Raw genomic sequence first — 21903 nt, forward strand, 5'->3', positions numbered from 1 at the left:
TAGCTCTCTCAGTACCCGAGGGTGTATTCCATCTGGCCCAGGTGCCTTGTTTACATTTATCGTGTGTAACCCTTTAAGCACCATATCCTGTGCCAACCACTGTGTAGTTGGAGCTGAGGCAACAGTGCAGCTATTGGGTGGGACTTGTTCCACTGGCTCCTCTACTGTATACACAGAAGAAAAGAACTGGTTAAGCACATCTGCCTTTTCTGTATCCGCTGTAACCATATTGTTATTATAACTCAATGGGGCCACACCCTCAACCTGCATCTTTTTACTATTAATATACTTAAAAAACTTTTTGGGGTTAGTCTTGGCCTCGGCCGCGATGCGCTCCTCATTTTCTATCTTTGCCTTCCGGATTGCTGTTTTACAACACTTGTTATAGTGTTTATAATCATTAAACGCAGCTACTGTCCCCTCTGACTTATATTTCTTAAAAGCTTTCCTTTTTCTCCCTATTAACTTCTTTACCTCAGAGTTAAGCCACATAGGGTGATTCTTAACACTTCTACTTTTTCTTATTAATGGAATAAATTGAGAACAGTAATGATTTGTACATTGTATATTTGTACATATAGCTGTTGCCACTGGAATTTATGAGGTTATAAAGTGACCAGATCTAAATGAATATGCAGCGCTAACATTAGACTACATAGACAGTGTAGTCATAGTCATGCATTTTGGCCAAAGTATACAGCCACACCATATAAAATGACATATCCTTAGTTTTAATGCTGACTGCAGAGTCCCAAACTGTCTCTGGAAGCAGCATCAGGACAAGACTATTCAGGAGAATGGGATGTTTATGAACGAACAGCTGCAGTCAATCCCAATATCACCATGTTGCAAGCCAAGCATTGACTGGATTGGGGTAAAAATCGCGCCCATTGGATTCTGAGGCAGTGGAAATGTATTATCTTCTCCTGCCAACAATCAAGTTTGGTGGAAAAGGAGGATTTTAACCCTAATGTTTCCTAGCTGGGGCTAAGCTGTCCATGTGCCCCAATATCTATAATACAGGTAATAGGACCTGGTAATTGCGACCTGGGGTTTTCTGGATATGGGGTCTTTTTATAATTTTGATCTCCATACATTAACATAACATTAATTAAACCCAACAGGATTATTTTGCCCACAATAAGGATTAATTGTATCTTAGTTGGGATCAAGTTAAAGATACTGTTTTATTATTACAGAGAAAAATGGAATAATTTGTAAAAATTGGAATTATATGGTTAAAATGGAGTCTATAGAAGATGGTCAACCTATATTTCGTAGCTTTCTGGAAAATGGGTTTCTAGGTAATGGATCCCATACCTGTAGTTAAGAACCATGTTAGTTTACCAAAGAACATTTAATCAATGAAAGTAAATGGGCAACAAGGTAGTGTATTTAGGGGAATGAAGGGCTGCAATAAATAAAGATATACTCTTGCCTCTTTGCAAACTGCTGGATAGGCCTTGCCTTCAAGACCTGAGCATCAATATGCAGAAACAGTTTACCCCCACTCCAAAATAACCAAGTGTATTAAAGGGGGCCTGTCACCCAAAAAATTTATTCCAAATGCTTTTCTATTAAGTTAATTGAGTTTTGCATCAATGTTGACTACTAAATATTCTGCTCTTATGGGAAATGTATGATTTTTAATTGTGTTTCTGAGAGATTTCAATTGCAAGAAAAACTATATCTGTGTTGAGGAATATATTTTACTATTTCTTAAACTCAAAGTTACTTTACAAATCTTTTTTTCAATTGGAAATAAGTTATACGTACCAAAACTAAATATTTTTTTTTTTGTAAGGCATCTTGTGCCGACAACAAAAACATATATTGGACATTAAGCATCATTGCCTAGGTCAGTAAATAGGCTCCACCCACTTACATGACATCATTCTGTTTTTACAAACTTAAACAAAATAAGGAACAGCAAAACACATAGGAGGTTCACATTAACTAGGTTACTGTAAATTAACAGCATAATTACTGCTCATATTATTATTGTTTGTATGCAAATTACCAGACTCATTTGCAGCAATCGATGACCCACAAGGATGGCGTTTGTGTTAGAAATGTATGTACTGATGCATAGCAGATTGCAAATGATAACTATGATATTTAAGAAACAGACTAAACCATGATGGCCACCATGGGATGACCCTTCCAAAAGCACTTTGACTGGAAATAGAATTTTAATAAGGATGTGCTACATAAAATTAATTTCATCATATCATTACAAAGAAAAGAACAGACACTTAATCTTTAATTATGGGTGTTGTGTTTCTGACAACTATGTTAATGCCCAGTCTCTTTTTCCTGTAAGTCCTTTTTTTCACTTGACGGCTGAAATTCATCCATGCATGGAAATACAGGTATTCTATGGCATATTTTTGTTTATGTTTGTGCAGCGGAACTTAGAACTTCTAGTTAATTACAAAAAGTGGCACGTTGTCTGCTCAGTAGCACCTTTACTCATTCATGGCACTGGGCCATTATAGTACACGTGTACATCCCCAAGTGCAGTTTTAAATGCAATCACCAGGTTTTTTCCTACAATGCAGTGTCTTTTCCCAGAATTCATGTCATTGTGGGCCCAAGGGGGACATGTCCTTAATGTGCTGTGCCTGGCATAATTGCACCTGATTTGGTAAAATTACAACTTTGTGCAAGTCCTTCTGCCATCTTTCTGCTGTTCAGTGTGAAAGTGACATCTGTGCCCTAGCCTTTAGGCGCAAGTGTGCTGCATCTGTTGGCGCTGGGTGTAAATGAGACCCTGTATCAATGGGCACAGCAGCACTTGGTTTGGAATGGAAGGCAGGAATGGCTGAGTGGCACTGAGTGCAACTATAAAGAAGTGCAAAAGTTTTACACCAGGGATGGCCAGACTTTTTTGGGTCACGATCGTCCGATGACCAGGGAATGCGGAAGTGTGGTGTGAATGCGTATGTATGCTACACATCGTACATACGCATTCACGCAGCACTTCCGCATCCCGCGTGATCGTGGTCCACCAGGAATCCATGGGGTATCGACTGTTGGACTGCGATAAACGTATTGGTCACTCCTGCTTTGCACACAACTGACTGCAGGGGAAATTGCGGGGACTGTAACTTCTACTGGGACACAAACCACTCTTTCCCCCTTATTTAAGCTGGCAAACCCTTGCATATTGATGTGGAGGTGTGTACCTGGGCAGTAACCCATAGCAACCAATCAAATATTTGTTTTCATTGTTCTACAAGCATCTAGCTAATCACTGATTAGTTGCTATGGATTACTGCCCAGGTGCAAATTGCCTCGAATTGATAAATGAGTTGATATTACTGTTGGGTCAAATATCTTTATCATATGAATCCACCTAGATTCTCTTTAAAGCAATAATATCATAACTGTTTCTTCTGATACTAGAGTAATTTCTACTATGTCTTGAAAATAAATTTCCATGCCGCTGCCATTATGTGGCGTGTAACTTGATATATCATTGAATATAAATGACTTGCCATAATATGTACAAGTATACACTGTATGATCTACTCTGCCTATGTAATACAATAGTAGCATGAATCATTTTATACGTGTTGGGTATAGTTAATAGAACTATACCACAAAGTTTGTGAATTAAAACAAGCAACTATTGCTCCATTTCCAGTAACCCATAGCAACTGATAGGAAGCATTTACTGATTAGCTGATTAGGTGATCATGCTGGTTTTATTTTCCCACTGGATCAATGATCAATGACCAGAGCTACTTTGCACCCTGGGGAATGCACTTTGCACCCAGTGCTACTATGTTCATGAATGAAGCAGCAGTGTGCAAAGGGCAAATATACAATGGCCCTTTTTGTGCTTTGTAAGTTACCCCCTATGTTTTTATTTATTTTTTATATTCCTGTGTTTTTAAAGCCTTTGTGTCTTTAATAAGCATTGTGTCCTGCAATTAAACTTTACATTTGTTCCCACTCTTGCAAAAGATTAGGGACAAAAATTTAAGATGAAAGGTGAAACCAAATTGGACTGAATTTAATTCAAAGCTTTATAAAAAAAATTGGAAAAGCCATGAAAAGGCTAAAAAGTCCCACACCTATATAGTTTTCTACTAATTCCGGTGGGTGATTGCCCGTAACTGGCTGCTGTAACCCAATAACATGCTAGAATCAGTCACAGTCTGTGCTTTTCTTGTCAGCTATTCTGGAGTTGGAAAAGTATTCTACCCATTGGTTCTGCCTTTATTCATAAGCCAAATGAAAACAAAGCTGGAATCATGTATGTGCACAATTTCATTAAAAACTATTTTTATAATATTTATTAAAGGATCAGCAACATCAATAGCTTGAGTTTAACCCTATTTGCAGCCTGTTTAAACACATTTATCCTTTAAAGCAGATATTCTGGACCTACTGCATGTTTGCCATGTTAACTATGTTTAGCTGTCTTCATTACCTGGTCTAGTGTTCTGTAGCCTTAGAAACTACATATAAGCTGTTCCAGAAAAGCTACACTGTATTTTTTTTAAAAGAAAGACATGCTCTCTGGAAATGGTGATGAATGTTCTAACATGCAGAACATTATGTGCAAATATTTTAGGGTATTTCATTTTCCACATGTTCCGGGGCCCTTTAAAAACCAGTAACATCTTATGACATTACTTTTTACATTAAATGTTTGTATGTATTGCTCAAGTTCCTACAAGTGTTCTGTGGTTCAGGAATTTTTTGATCTGCACCCACCTTGAACTGATCCTTCTCAGCTTAGGCCCAAGCGACATGAAGTTGAGAAGCAACTTAAAGATCCAAGTCCCCTTTGCTGACATCACATTTGAAGGGGGACAGGAAAAGTCACGCGTTCTGGAGCCCAACAACTGTGTATCAGAAGTGGTGGAAGATTTTTCAGCCCAAACCTGCCCAACCTGTCTTATGGGTTTCGGTTCAGCCCACACAACATTTAAATAAACTATTTCTTGGCAAAAAAAATGTCCTGTTTTATATAAAAGGTTTCATTGTATTGTTCTGTAGATGGCCATAAATGGCATTTGGCCCCTGTTTATCTTCCTGGGTAAGAACTAAACCCATTGTATTATACTGAGCTTATCTGTTATTGGCTGGGTTATTGGAACTTGAACATCTGTCCACCCTTAGGTACAGATCAGCTTATTTATATAAAGTATAAATCTAAACATGCTCTATCCCACAGGATTGGGGTCAACTCTAAATCACATGCACACACATCGCTTGTGGATTTGGGATCTGGTCCTTTTTTTTTCAGCTCTTTAGCTACAACTATCCCCCACTGCCCAGTTATACTGTAGCAGTGTTTCTCAGTGTTTGCAGTGGTGAATTTGTTTGAATCAGACTGTTCTTTGGAAACTTTGACATAGCAATGCGTAGGCCTTTCTACTGGCAGTTCACAATGTTGCTGTTGGGAAGGAATTTTGTGGAGATTAGCTGCCCGCAGTAGCAAAGATTTATTGCGAGCGACTTATCTCCCTGTGGGGCATTAGCTTTTCCCTTATTGAATTTGAAGCATTGTTTGGACTGATTACCTGGTTGATCTTGCCTGGCTACAAATTTTGGATATTTTACTTAATTCCCTGCCTTTCCTCCACAACCCTTACTAGCCTTGCCACGTGTTCTGCTTCCAGCTCTGAGACACCATCCTCCTTGCCTTTCTTAACAGCCTCTTTCTTCCAGAAATTTTTATTATCGGCCTGTATAGTTCCACATTGCTGTCCAAATGCCAAACACACACCCTTCTTCACCATACTGACTGAATGCACACAGCAATTACATTTCCAGCTCTCTTGCTTTTTGCCGGGCTTTGACGCCTGAGGCGAGTTCCTCAACTTGCCCCATGGCAGCAGCACCCCTCGCTCTGCAAGGTTTAAATGAATATCCAATCAATTACAGTATGTCTAGGGCCTGCTCAACCTTTGGGAGAAAGGAAGCAGCTCACTAATGCAGCCTTGGCTGAACTGCAACTTCCAGGATGTCCAATGAGCTAAACGAACAGAAGGTCTGCAGGTTGGTCACTTTTAAAGTGTTAAATTGTTTCTATTTACCTCCATGTCATGTGTTATTATTAAGTGTGCCTCATATATAACATGATACAAAGAAAAATGTAATTTGCTCCTGTCATTTCCCTTTAGTCTAATTAGCGCTGTAGTGTGTAAGTCAATGCACTATTTCTTGTTAATCACTTTGCAAGTGACTAATGTGACTTTAATCGTCTTGGCCTACCCCGTGCCGGCACTCGGTAGGATTTTATGTTGAACTAAGCCTTAAGGATGAAATAAATAGGTACAAACTGGAGGTTTCGGCTGTAAATACCTCACATTTTCCTCTCATTAGTGTTGCAGGGCCTTCATGTGCATTTTGGATAATTAAGGTCTCCTGCGATTAATTACCAGCCAGCAATGGCACTGCTAACCAAACAAGCTAAACACTAGATACCCATTTCTAATGCTAGTGTAAATTTTGCATGTAGGCATAGATATATGAAATAATTGCTTGTCCAGAAACACATTCTTTTCACTGACCAATAATTAGCACAGATACTTCACCAACATTGCTTTTTAATCATGAATTCCATGGCTGTCTCTTCAGTTTGTTCTTGCTTTGAAGTCTGGTCAGCATTAAACTGTCATTGGGATTTACCATTAATATCTTGCTCATATTTATATTAGCAGATTACAAGATGTAATGTAAAGGTACCATGGGCTCTTTGCAATTTTTTTTATCACTGCAGAGTGCAGCCAGGCCAGGGGAAGGAGTGCTGCTTGAGTGACCCCTATTATCTTTTCCATCCCTGATATCAAAGATTTCCCTCTGGGCCATAGAGTTTCCTCAAAGATCCCTGACATCCATGCTGTGCAATATTTTTGCACCTGATGGTGGTCAACTGCCCTAGCTCTTTAGCTCTCTGGATAGTAAACGGTGGCAGATTTGCATGCAAACCTAAGGCTAATGTCCCACACAGAAATGAGTCGCCTGCGATAGATCTCTGGTACTATGGGTGACTAATCTCTCCAAATTACCTTTCCACTGGCAACAAAGGCAATCACTGGTGGAAAGGCCAACACATCACTTTGGTTTTCTGAAGTCATGTGAAGTTGACTGCGTCTCTGTGGGACATTAGCCTAAGCAGATGAGAAAAGGCCCTTGCTGTGGCATGTAACACCTGTGCCAAAGCCCATTGTCCTTTCTGTGCCACGTATACTTCCTTTGAATCAGTGTCGGACTGGCCCACAGGCATACCAGGAAAACTCCCGGTGGGCCCAGGTGTCAGGGGGCCCTTATACTTCTAACCATTTGGCCTAATCCATGGTCACTTCTTATTTCTCTGTATGTACAAGAAGACTAAATAGATAGAAGAATAGATATATAGAGGTTGAGTGAGGAGTGGAGAAAAAGTAGTTTGGAGAATGGGCCCCTGGTCTAAGGTTTTCTGGTGGGCCCCTGGCGTGCCAGTCCGACATTGCTTAGAATCATTTAAAGCTATGGGGGGTACAGACTCCTAGTGACCTAGCATCCCCAGATGCAAAATGACGAACATTAAAAATAGCATGCTGATTGTTAAAGACTTATAGCCTGTGTAATCAACACTGTCTAAAGGTGGCCATACACTGGCCAATAAAAGCTGCTGAGGGGCCACAGCAACTTATCAGCCCATATATGGGGTCCTCCAACAGGCCACCCTGAACGATATCTGGCTGAATTGTTGATCGGGCAGGTTAAAAAATCCCATAGTGTGAGGAGTGTGTCGGCTAGTTGTTGCAGTCCTCGCTCCAATGGCCTGCATTCCATCAATGTGATCTGCTTGTCTGGCCCTCCCATATCACCCACCCAAGGCATATCAGGGAACATATCAGGGGCGTATCATGGGCCAACTGGGAAGGATCTGCTTGTTTAACAACCTCATGAAACAAGCAGATCTTTCGGTGTATAGCCAGCTTTAAGGTGTCTATGTATGGATAGGACCAGTCAGCAGCTTATCTACCCATGTATGGGGCCCTCACACAGGCCTGTCTAACTGGTATCAAGTTTGGGCTTATCAGGGAAAGATCTGTTGGTTTGGCAACCTCACCAAATAAGTGGATCTTTCAGTGTATGGCAATCTTAAGAGTTCAAAACTGGTGTGGAACCTGCGTAATATACATGTAGATATACTGATGTTGTTGTGTTGTGCTCATTCCTAAGCAGAATGTTTTTGTGTAAAGTACTCTGTTATTAACTTCTCCGAAATTAAGGTCATTGTAGCCATGTGTCCTGAAAAACAAGGTAATATCCAACAAAACAAAAAATAAGCTGCAAAAACATTGTACAGGCAATCTTGCAATCATCAAAGTGATATTAGTACTTAGCTGTTATAGTAGGAATTGCATTAAGAGGCCTGTCTCATATTTTGATTTTATCAAAAAGTCATCTTTGAAAGAAATAATTGCTCAGCCTGTTATAATAAAAGGATGTGTGATGACTCCTAAGAGGAATCTTGTGCAACACTAAGAAGTACAGCCAGAAGGAAACAGATTACATGATTATATAAGTAGTTTTTCCTTGGAACATGGAAGTTATTGTAACGGTTGTGACTATTCTGGCCTGGAAAGAATCGCCCCAAACCAATACCCCGGTAACTTTATTTTATACAGTTATTTAATAAGGGGATTGATTGAGAGGTTGTCACTCTAAAATAACAGTGAACATCTGGTAATTGTACCCGCAGGCAAGCCATGCTTTATATAGGCAGAGCCATAGTACTCTTAACAAAATGAATCTAGGGTCAGCAGGCAAAATGCTGACAGTTGCTGTAATGACTGCTTCAATTGCTTTTTAAATGAATGTGCCTACTAATCATTTGTCTGTATAGAAAAAAATGTTTTCTAACTAAGAGTAGAAGTAAAGTGGGAGCTGATGAAATTAGGCAGTAAATTTTAAACTAAATACTGCAGATATACTCATAGCTTGTTCTGATGGCCCTTAAGTAGTGCCCCATAGTGAACATACTGCCAGGGAAGGAATACCATGGCATCTATTGTTAAACCCAGGCTCTGACTCCCATCAGCACCATCTTATTTTCATTACAGACCTATATATAACACTGAGCATTATCTACAGCAAAAGGCACTGACATAGGGCAATTTGTAGTTGCCTAAACAATTAGGGCTGTTTCCTCTGAACTGTTGTGTCTACAAACATAAAGAAAGGAATACTGTCATGAGAAAATAGTTTTTTTTCAAAACACATCAGTTAATAGGAGTAGGAGAAACTATAGGTTACCTGAAAGCAGTTCCAATGTGTAGCGCTGGCTCCTTCTGAAAGCTCAGACTCGGGCACAATGCAAAAAAATTAATTTGTTGGTCCAAAAATAAAATTTTAAATGGTAGAGTGAATTATTCGCTATGTAAACAGTGTAATTTAGAAATAAAAAGTAAAAATCATGGCAGAACCCTTTTAAGATGAACTTACAATATTACTTTGAGTTCCGTGGATCCTTATTTCTGATGACCAAAATGGCAGTATAATTACTCTACTGAGAAATGAGTGCACGGGTATGGGATCCATTATCTGGAAACCTGTTATACAGAAATCTCCGAATTATAGGAAGGCCATCATAGCCTCCATTTTAATCAAATAATTCAGATTTTTAAATTGATTAAAACAGAACCTTGTTCTTGATCCCAACTAAGATATAATTAATCCTTATTAGAAGCAAAGCAAGCCTATTGGGTTTATTTAACACTTAAATTATTTTTTAGTAGACCTAAGGTTTTCAAGAATTCTGTATATGGGTTCCTATACCTGTATATCGTTAGACCTCTTGTCATATATACAGTGTAACGTTTTCTTCTCTAGAACCAATGGATGACAGTCACTGTGACAGGATGAAAGGATAGACTGCCAGCAGGAAAGGAAAATCATGTTATGGATCATGTCATAGGTCGTAGGACATAATTATGTTTTATTCCTTTAGCATTAATACAGCTAAATTGGCACACAATTTGATTTTTTATTGAAGGTGATGTTTTTCTTATATAGCATACCTCCCAACTGTCCCAATATTCGCAGGACAGTCGCGGTTTTAACAGCTCAGCCCGCGGTCTTATTGAAAGGTCCCTCATTTCCCTTTGATCTCCAGCACTGAATGCCAAAAAAGATACAAAGTTTCTCAAACTTAATTAGATAAACAGTCAACGCCTGCACTTAGATACAATTGTAACTAATAAGCTAAACAGGTCTCTTGGGGGAACTGAGACTTGCAGCTTAAAGGGCAATTTTACCTTCATTAGCAAAACTGTAATAACACATAAAACAAGACCCCAAACCCCCCAGAAATGTGTTCAAACTTTAAATAACCTTCCAAATTTTGTAAAATGGGATTGGTATTTAGGGGGTGTGGCCGCAAAAAAATGTCACTGCACTATATGCATTTCTTTTTGTTTGTCTTTTTTTCAAATGTTGGGAGGTATGAACTGATTCTATCATGGAATGGTCCTATTTGTATTCTGATGTTCCCTATGAATGAATTTATATCAATTTGTTACCATCGTGTTGGTTATGCCAAGCCGCCAGGTATATCGGAGCAGCATTTTAGTCTATAAACATCTGCAGCATCTTTATTTTTTCATAAGCCAAAGTGCACAAATACATATTTACTTATTTTGTGTGCGTTTACTGTGACTTTTATCATTTGATAAAGTTATAAAATCTTTGTTTTTGGATAACATTATTTTGTAATTGTCTTAGTGGCTGTTATTATAGACAATCCTGGCAAAAAGCTAATGTTATAAAGCACCCCTACTAGTTAGTTTAATTGATGTTTGTTCAACAAATGTACATCATCTAAATACTCAATTATCTCCAGCTAAATCATATGAAAGAGTGGAGCAATTGTTGCAATGAGCTATATATTTTTGCCTCAATTTGCTATTAAGTGTAACAACCAGTTTGAAATCATTTCTTTTTCATTTTTTTAAAGAAATAATTGGGTTGTCTTAACATGCCCCCTGCCAGTTATGCCTTTTTTATGTTCATCAGACAGTATCATTACCAGATTTCTTTTATAATTGGCTATATTTAATTTATTCAGGATAAATGAATGGCACACCAGTTTTTATCTTGTGTCACACAACATAGAAAAATGTCTGCTTGTAGTGTATGTTCCTGTAAGAATATTAACCTTTGGCTTGTCAGCACTATAGTATTGTTGCTATTATTATAAGGTTGGAAGATATCACCCATTATTAAGCTGGACATACACACAGACACAGTTAGGTTTAGTACGATTTTCAGACCATGTGAGAGCTCAGAATTATTGTCCCGATAATTTAGTACCATGGCATTTAGTTGTTTAGTTGATCGCCTAGATTAGAAAATTTTGGTTGGATAATGATAAAATCTGCGCATGTATTGTGTATCTATCCTTGGGGGACCTACAATAGCAGTGACTTTTGTAGGATTGGTGTCTTTCAACTATTTCATGTTCAGAACATCCTCCGATTTGCTATTTTTAGGGCTTTATCAATTTCATTCTGAATGTTAGTTTCAGATTGTTGCATTTAAACGTACCACCGATATCCAGACGTTTCCTCAAAAGAAGACTAAAATGTAAATGTGTATATATATATATATATACTGTATATATTTATGTGTGTGTGCCAGCTTTAGTCCCATACACTGTCCACAGGTATACGTCTCACCTTCTCCAGGATGCACTTCTTGTTTCCCAACATCCTATAGAAGAAGACATTGAATTTGTTTCTAGTTTTCAGATTTAGGCTTTTGCACCTGCAGCTCAGTCTAATTTAAGGGTGTTTCTATACCAAATGTTTCAGATAATGTGCATGTAAACAGAGAGCTGCACAGTTTCTCCCTTCAGTAATTGGAGAAGGATTAGTTGCTTGGAGAACGTGGAAGGGTTTAGCTACTGCTGCCAAAGGAACCTCAAAAAGGGTAGAAATGGCATAGGAGAACAACCTCCTTGTTTTACTTTTCTGCAAATTAGCATTTAATCAGCTTCATACTATTGCCAGATCTTGAATAAAAAAAGAAACAACCTCTTTGTTCTACTTTTCTGCAAATTAGCGTTTAAAATTATCAGGTTCAAATATCCTATCACCATTATTATGGTGCATATTAGGGGCATATTATATTCCAAAGAATTTGTTATACAGTCTCAAAGAACAGAATTCTAGAAGCAAGGGGTCTATAGTTTTAGGGATGGTCTTAAATTTGAATTACCTCCCTTTTAATTGATAACTGATTCGTAACAATTTTCTTACTTTTTTCAAAAAAGTTAGTAAGGAAACATTGCACTTTTGTCCTAAGACAAGGGTTCTACACAATTATGAATCTATGTGCCAGATTTAATTTGAGGAGCAAAACAACATCCCATGGTTTACCCCAGTGGCATAAGTTGTTTGTGCCAGGCCCCCCTTCGCAAACGGTAGGAGAGGGGCTGGGGAGGAGGGACTGCGGCAAAACCATTGATACAACAGACTTCTGCTGTATAGGTGGTTTTACCACTGGTTTACATCATATAATGTCAATGGAACGCAGTAATGTTGATGGAAGCGCATAAAATGAAACAATTAATGGCATTTATGGAATTAATGGAATTTATGCGCTTCCATCAACATTACTGCGTACACATTTGAGGCCCATCTAAAAAGGGGGGCTGGTCTTTAAGAGGAAGCAGCACACGACTACACGATTCCACAACTCTGAAGACCCATTTAAGGATTACCACTGAGAAGCGCTGGGTATTGGGTTTTCCACCCTGAAAAACTGTAATGTCAATGGCCTATAGAGAACTTTTGGATATAATTTTTCTGGACTGTTATGCTCAGTTTCTACTCACATAACCTTCCACCATAGTTACCCCACAGCCAAAAGGATTATGCTGCTTTTAGTGTGTGTATATTTGTTATCCTACTCATCGTATTCCCTGTTTCCATATCAGTGCCTTATGTATGTATGTAAGAAGTTCGCTCTTATACTCATATAACAATTCAACCTCTTTTTCCCCTTTACTTTGTAGGGGAAATGTTATGGTGAGCATCTGTATTATAACTGTTACCATTATTATTTATACAGCACCCTCATATTCCAATGGGCTCAGGGCTGCCATCAGAAATCACGGCCACTAATGGCCACCAATGGCAGGGCCCGTAGTTCTTTAAAGGGGGCCCAAGCTAAAAAAAACTGTATTACGGCCGGGCCCCCTTTACCATGGTACCGGGCTTACCATCATCCGGGCCCGGGCCAACTGTCCCCCCTGTGCACCCCTGATGGCGGCCCTGAATGGGCTTTACAGATTCGTCTTCTATATAAGCTGTTAGCTGTGCCTAGGGGTGGTTCAGCCTGTAAGCCAGTTAGGGTAAGCTTGGGGATGTCTATTTGCTCTTGTAGATACTCCTGAAAGCCTATCCTGAAGGTCAGTTAGGATGAGATTTACATTTACTATCAACCACGGCTTGTCTTGGAACTAAGGCTAAATGGTAAAACAATAATACTTTTATATATCTGCAACCTTGTATATGGGTAAAGGGGGTATGGACCCAATTTTGGACTTCAAAAGGGGCTTGAAAGAAAAAAGGTTAAAAAAATCACTGATCTGAGGTTTGCTTTCAGTTGTTATACAATTAATTTGGCTGAAGGTGAAAATTAAAAGGAATTTTAAAAAAATAAAGACACCAACATTACTGTAATAAAGCAACCTGTGCTATACCACATTCAGGCTCATTATAAGTGAATATCCAGGGAATTCCAACTACTGTCCTTCTCATAGTTGTAACCAAACAACAAATCCAGAGAATGTACAGTATTATCTGACGCACATTTCAGAACTAAACTAATAAGAGTCAAGTACAATGCACACTAACACAGCTGCCACAAATCACAAGATATCTGAAAATTTGTTCAGTGACATTTTGTAGCTGTTGTTGCAGTGGGTAACAATCAGTCAGCTTGCAGGCCAGCTCTGTTCTTGTGCCATCAGTAGACTATACCGTTAATGAGATCTCCCTGGAATACCTATGGGATTATGTGGACACGTTATTGGAAAAACCAACAGCAAATTATATTGTTAACTTGTATTCCCAGGATACATAGATTAAAAAATTGACCAGTTTGACGGCACAAATTAAAGGTCTGGGGGATTTGCAATGAGATATTTCACATATTTAGAGTTCAGGTCAATCGATTGGCAACACAATACCTGATTGTAACACTTCTATATTATCCTTGTCAAAACTACTTCTGAAAATGTTGAGCTAACAGCAGAAACTGGTGTGCAATGTTCACTAGAAAGTTTTAAGTTCTCGCTCTTAATAAAGTATCGAACAAACATAATATTACACCCACATACTAACTCACATTCGTACTCCCCTCTATAATCAGCAGGGATCAGGTTTAGAAGTTACAAATTCAGGGTTTTGTAGTACCCCCCCAGGAGCCAGCAAGTAGCCAGAAATGCATGCAGTTCTATACAGGACAGCCTTTGCTTTATGTTAGTTTGTATTGGTTATGCTCTTTATGATTACTTCTGTAGTATGGAATTTCATATTATAAACTGGATCTCAGTTAAAGGGATATTATACCCCTGAACATTGCAGGACTCTATTAAAATATATTGCATAAAACAGTCAATATGTGAAACCCCTAAATAAAGTATTTTCATAAAAAAGATACTTTCTAGTAGTATGTGCCATTGGATAATCCTAAATAGAAATTGCTATTTTAAAGGGGAGCCCCACACAACACAAAAAAACCCTAATATACCTATTACTGTAATCTGTTCCTTCAAAAAGTAGGAATAAATACCATTTTTATATCTGAAATCAAGTTACAAAACTGTTCTTCATTTTCTGCATCATTTGAAATCCTGGCAGGGGAAAAGGGGCTAAAACATTGATGTTACAAATTGTAACAACTTCTCCACAGCTTACAGACAGCATGCAGGAACTACATAACCCACAATGCATTGCACTGTGATGTTCCAATGTTTTATAGAGCATGCTGGAATTAGGCACTTGCTTACAACCTTCCTTACTGCCAGCTCATACACTTGTACTGGCACAAGGCAGTGGTGGTAGTGTTGTTAAGCTGAGACCCATAAATGTACAAGAATCATATTCTGGAAGAGGTCTTAGGGTGATGGGTTATACCCTGCTGATGCCATGGCAAGACTGGATCATTTGTCCCACCTGCTCAAACATGGCAAGTGCCTCAGGTGCCTCAGAAAGTAGAGTCGACTATGTCGAATAAGAAAAGGGATAGGCATTTTTTTTCTTAATTTATTTACTGAGGAAACCCTGTGTGTATTTCAGCTGTCAAGCTCGTCCCTTTGCTGCTCAGATGATCAAAACACAGACAAATATCTTTAGACATTTAGACTGTCAAATAGGAACACTTGGCATTTACAGGAATGGGCCATGCAAGGGAAATCACATTTTGTCTTGTCTGCATTACAGTATGAATCATTCAGGTCCAAAATAATATCTCAGTGACGTGCTACTTTCTTTTCTTCTATACTGTATGTTGGCCATTGGCTTTTTACTCACAGCAGATCATCCTCATTTACTTGCTATGTTAGTTATTATCTAGGGGCCCTTGATTTCTGTACTGTGAGAATGGGGTGGGGGTAGTTGTTTTAGTTCATAATTTATATTTTCTTTTTTTAAAGGTAAATTTTATTTGTTTTACAAAAAATCAAACAAAACAATAAGATAAGACATAAGTATTGCCATACATTTTGTTACAATAAATCAATACAATCTATTGCATTGTGTGCATTATTTCACTTCATGTTGAGGTTATCTACTGCTGGTGGCGAGTCAGTGTACTGATATGGTTGGTGTTAGACTATGGTAGAACTATGGGTCCTCGGGGACTGGGTTGCACCAGACACTCCACACTTTTTCAAACTTGTCCACCGCTCCCCTGGTTTCGTATGTGAGTTTAATGAGTGGGAGGGCATTATCTACAATCTGTCTCCAGTAGTTCAGTGTAGGCAGATTATTCCCCATCCAGTGCATAATAACTGTCTTTTTTGCATAGAACATAAGAGTGCGAAATCTAATTCTGGCTGCATTGGTCGATAGGATATCATCAATAACCCCCAGGAGGCAGACTACAGGGTCAACTATTTGAGGGGTGCCCAATTCTTGAGCCAAAGTGCCCATTACATCCTTCCAAAATCTATTTATAGGGGGACATGCCCAAATCATATGGATAAAATTGGCTATAATTTATATTTTCATCTGTTTTTCTATTAGTTCACCATGCTTGCAAGCTAATAAGTAGAAGATGGCAAAATAAACTTTCAAAAAAAACTTTTAGGAAGGTAAAAATGCTTGGCTGTACATTAAAATGTTGTTTACAACTGCCTATGGTGTTGCTTCTAGTGGATTCCTATCAGATGTTAATTTAAATTCTTGGTTTGGAAAAAGATTTGGGGACATTTGTGCTTTCCAGGTATCCCAAGCTCTGACTCACACGTGTGCAGAGGGTTGGACTGGCTCACAGGGATACCAGCAAAAATCATGTCGGGCCCTACCACCTGCCTGAAAGCCAGCCTCCCCAGCCACCACAATCCCCTTTTCACTGTATGTTCCACTGTAGAATGAATGGCCATCTTTAATGTATAGTAGCAAGGTAGCGCAATGAAGGCTAGGGGCAGAGCGGCAGTGGCTAGGTAGCCTCTTGAATCAGGTACCCGGTTAAATTGGTGTTTATATGTATTTTTTTGGTGAGGCTTGATATGAAGTATTCATGATGTACATATATATGTTTGGCAAAAGTGACCTATTTAAACATGGTATTCATAGATCCCAAATTATGAATCAATTTTGTCTTACAGATAAACTTCCAGTAATGCTTTGCTTCATATTCTGATCCAGACGCCCCGGCTGATACTCACCTACAGTGACCTACAGTCACTTACAGTAAAGTAATCCTCAAGGCAATGGTGGGAAAATTCTGCCTCGCTTGCTCTGACACATGATCAAATCAGTGATCCAAAAGTTAAAATGGTTAGAAGGCTTTTAGCACTATGTGTAGTTTCACAAGGCAATGAAATATATTCATTTTGCTCTGAGTGAAGGAAATACTCTGTTGAATACATTGTTACGGATTCTGTCATTTTCTTGCTTAGCTGCTGGGAGCATGAGAGTTTTATATATTTGTTCTTATTTTCTTTTAAAATGATTTTTAGTCTTCTGAAATGGAAAATAATTCATCATAATTAATTAGACACATTTTCCTCTTTGTGCCAAGGAAAATAAGGAACATTACTTGTTCTAGAGCCTTTGGATTATTGTAAAGGGGGCTTAAGTCCAGCCAAGTGTGGCTGGACAGGGTCTGTAGGACTTGAGGTGGCCACACACTAAATATCCACTCCTTTGGCAAGGCTGGCAAACAATTGACAGGGCCGGATTTAAAGATTTTGCCTCCTAGGCACATCGCTCGTGCCCCCCAAGCCACTCACACAGCTCTGGAGCTTCCACTACTCCAGTGTGATCGATGACTTGCCCTAGGCCCAGCACTCTCATGTCCTCTTCCCACCCCTACCCGTCCCTCACAACCCCCTCCCCTTTCATTTACTTACACTTGGGACAAAACAGTCTATAGTGGCAATGTTTTTGCCTAGGCCCAGGCCTTTGTGGCTTACCCACAAACCATCATCATTATGAGGCCCTGACAGCTGCTGAAATTAAAAAAAAACAAACAAAAAGCTTAATAATTCAAAAACCACAAAAAAAATTAAAACCAATTTCAAATTGCTAAATATGGATGTCATCATATTACAAGTTTAAAGGTGAACTACCCCTTTAATTTCTGATTTCAGACGCAGTAGCTACATATCTCCATGTGTTTAGAGCTGTCTTGGCAAAATCACCCCTATATAAACATGGTCTCTCACCATAGTGCATATAAACGTTACTTGAAACCTAGTGGCCGCCCTCCCTCTCGCTCCACACTTACAGCTTTAGCATTGGAGCAGGTTCAGGGGGGACCGAACTGTGTTCTCCACAGCTGGAAGAGCTGAATTTACACTTAAAAGGAGTGGTAGAAAGAAAATTTGTCTCTTAAAGTTACCAGAGGTGGTGTTTTGCCACCCCTGGTAACTGCCTGCTCCCTGCTGCTTGAGCTCAGGGCAGGAGTGACCCTGCTTGCAACTTGCAAGACTTATTTTTCTAAGGCAGCTGCATATTACTAAATACAATGATTGTATTGAAATGAACATTATAAATGTACAGAGGTTATTGGGAAAAAAAGCATCCCTCCTAGAAGCCTGATACCTCGCCGAGCTAACAATATTTCTAATTAAAACTGATGACACTCAAAGCCATGCTTTTTTTTCATGTTTAATTTTAAACATTAATTGCTTGATTTATAATATATTAACTCCACGGTACATAATAAATTGACAAGTAAATTGGTTTCAAGCCTAAAGAGATTACAAATGACTTGCTAAGCATGGGAAATGAGACTTACGGCTCAATATTGCCACATTTTACTAATTAGGCAACCTAACACCTTCTAAAATAAACAAGGCTTCAGTGATTACTGGTAAGATAATAAATCTACCGCTTTGCATCAAAGTAGCCTTTTTCTTTTCCAAAATAGCCTTCCTGTAACTGCCAAACACTAAGATCAGGCTTTAGGTTGGCTAATTGGCTACCAATGTGTAAAGACAAATTGACTAATGATCTGTCCCACTGATGTTACGTATCATATCACAATCCCAGCTTATAGATATAAATGTGTGTGTGACCACATCTCATTCTAGCTCATAAATATGGGACCTATTGAATTGTTGTTACATTATTGGCATCAGTAGGTGGTCGGTTACTACTAAGATGCCTAATATAAATGCCACCCAATACAAATGTTGTCCAGTCTATTTCAGTTTGACAGCAAAAGCTGAATAAACATTACTATCAATGATCTCCTCCTGGAAATCCAATTTAGTTCAAATAGACAACGTAGTCTTTGTACAGGTAGACCTGGCCTTTTTAGCAGTTTTTGGGCGAGTTTTCTACTTGTCTGTCTCCTCTGTCTATTTATTTTCTGAAAAGTGATTTCTGACCCCTTGTCAATTGCTGGCCAATAATCTTGTCCTTGTAAGCAGTCCACATTTTATGTCTCTCATAGTTCTCCCTAATTGTCTTCTCTGTAGGGAAGGTATTCACCAACTCTTGAGCTATCTGCTTGGACTTGGCAGGGGCTTCCAAAAGGAACAGTTTTGTTGGTATAAGAATGCATTCGGCTCCCTCGCTGATCTGTTAGAGAAAAAAAACATGAAAAGAATATGAATTAGGGAAATATTATAAGTTATTTTTATGCATAAAATGTATATAAATACTGTTTTCATAAGGCAGTAATCAGTGCATATTATAAAATAAAGTTGGGCTATGTTTGCTGAACCTACCCCCCTTTCTTTATAAACAGGGCAATTTGTTCAGAGCTACCTATTCACCTTTAGGGCTCTGGCATACGGGGAGATTTGTTGCCCGCGACAAATCTCCCGTGTCTCAGGCGACTAATCTCCCCAGATTGCCATCCCACCGACGAAAATGTAAATCACCGGTGGGATGGCATACGCGGCGGCGCGATTTCAGTGAGATTGCGCAAGTTTCCTCTCGAGGCAACTTGCGTGATCTCACTGAAATCTCACTGAAATTAAGGGTTGTGTGAATAATACCTTGCAATACACAGAGTGCTGTCCCTGCACTGCTATACTGCATGCTTAGTTACTTTTTGGACAGCTGAGATATTGACTTCTATGTCCCTTACTGCTATAAGCTATCTGCTATATTGGGTTTATGTAACCTATATGAATCATGTTACATTAGTCCTGAAGGATTTTCCACCCATTTACGGAATATATTTTTAAAATGGGTTTGTATTATATTATATATATGGTGTTATTATATATGTTAAGTATATAATCCAAAGGATACACAGCTATTTCCAAACACACACACATTTGTGGTATAGAAGGAAAATACAGAAGAAATGTAGGACTATTACAAAGCAATACCATGCACTTAGAATGTAATATCTCATTGGATAGCAGACTCATTTAATCAGTGGAAATGATTTTCTTATATGAAAACAAAAGTAGTCAAAAACCTTACCAGGCTAAAACGTAAACCAGAGGACATAAATATGGTCTCTGCCAGACCCTGTAATTGGAAAAAAACAGAATATCCAATGTAAATACTACCCACAGTCATAGGTGGAGGGTGATTTTTGTGTTTGGGGAGTCTAATTAGGCTGCTCTCATGCACAAACTAGTTCATGCCTAAATAAGTTTAGTGGCAATTTAACATATATTACCTCAGAACACATAGTCATACATACAGGTATGGGACCTGTTATCCAGAATGCTCAAGATGTGAGGTTTTCCAGATAAAGGATCTGTCCATAATTTGGTTCTTCATACCTTAAGTCTTTAAAAAGGATTAATTATATCTTAGTTGGGATCAAGTACCAGGTACTGTTTTATTATTACAGTGAAAAAGGAAATTTTAAAATAAAATCTGAATTATTTGATTACAATGGAGTCTATGGGTGATGGCCTTCCTGTAATTTGGAACTTTCTGGATAATGGAATTTTCTCCAAATAACAAGATAAAATTAATTCTTTAGCCAGTGTATAATACTACAAAACAGTTGACATAAGGTGGCAATTTCATGTATAATGCATTTACAACATAAATAACATAAAGTACCAATTTTACAGTAGATAAATATTGTATATAATAATATACAAAGGGATAAACACAGTGACAATTTCATATATAATGCCTTCAGAACTGGCAGTTTAATCTATGATGCTCCAGCAGTTATGCCAGGATAAAGTGTCAATGCCACCTGGACCATGCAAGGATAAATGGAATGACAATTGTACAATGCCTCCAGAACACGTAAGTGCCAATTTACAGTATATCACCAGAACCCAATCGCCATTTAAGTAAGCAAGAGGTGCAAACCAGGAAATTAATGTATCTATAAGAAAATGCCACAAGCTGCAGACATGACACAGACCCTGGAAAACGACACACTCAGTTATGCATAAAAACACAATCTTTATTTTAGCAGGGAATTAGACTTAGTTAAAACCATTCAAAATAACCAATCTCCCCCAAAAAAGTCCATAAAAAATCACCGACCCCCCACTTTTTCAGAGGTAAAGAGCCCTACCAGGACCGCAACCATATGGTTCATGAACACGCAGTTGCATCCGGATGCAAATCAAATAGCACCCAATTATGAAGGGACAGTCCCAATGAAAGTCACAACCAGTATACTGTATGTATATATGCATAATTGAGTGTGCAGATTTCCAGGTTCTGTGTCACGTCTGCGGCTTGTGGCGTTGTCTTATAATTTTACAGTACTGTATATTGCCACAAGAACGCATACCTGGATAAAGTGGCAATTTAATGTCCATTACTCTCAGAACATAAGCCAGTTAAGTGCAGTGCCAATTGCTTGCTTAATGGCTAGGGAATGGAAAACAAAACCAAAGGTGTCATTTTCCAGAAAGGGCAAAATAACATGCATAAAAATCCATTTGATTCTGATTTTGGTCAGGCGTATATAGACCTGCAGCTTTTAGCAAATACTGTTTGTTCAAAGATCTGTTCCTAAATATTTTTCCCCAGTAGCGCCCCATCCTATTTTCTTCTGATTAATGGCACATGCTCTGGGCTGCTGTCAGTCATCTGAGTTTAGGGACCCACAATATACAATATATATATATATATATATACAGGTATAGGACCCATTATCCAGAATGCTTGGGACCAAGGCTATTCCGGTAAGGGGTCTTTCTGTAATTTGGATCTCCATATCTTAAGTCTACTAAAAAATCAATAAAACATTTATTAAACCCAATAG

General features: G+C 38.6%; 1 protein-coding gene across 2 annotated transcripts in view; it reads right to left on the reverse strand.

Moving 5' to 3' along the window:
- Positions 1–18341: 18341 nt before the first annotated feature.
- LOC100487667 overlaps positions 18342–21903 on the reverse strand; it is a 153143-nt gene continuing 149581 nt past the window's right edge. For both annotated transcript variants that reach the window (XM_012955676.2, XM_031895408.1), the window contains exons 16-17: positions 20136–20183; positions 18342–19277 (exon numbers count right to left, since the gene is read on the reverse strand). In XM_012955676.2, the coding sequence (XP_012811130.1) occupies positions 19059–19277; positions 20136–20183 (267 nt within the window). In that variant the 3' untranslated portion in view covers positions 18342–19058. The remainder of the gene's footprint in view (positions 19278–20135; positions 20184–21903) is intronic.

Source organism: Xenopus tropicalis, chromosome 1 (genome assembly GCF_000004195.4).
Source record: "Xenopus tropicalis strain Nigerian chromosome 1, UCB_Xtro_10.0, whole genome shotgun sequence".
Lineage (NCBI taxonomy): Eukaryota > Metazoa > Chordata > Amphibia > Anura > Pipidae > Xenopus > Xenopus tropicalis.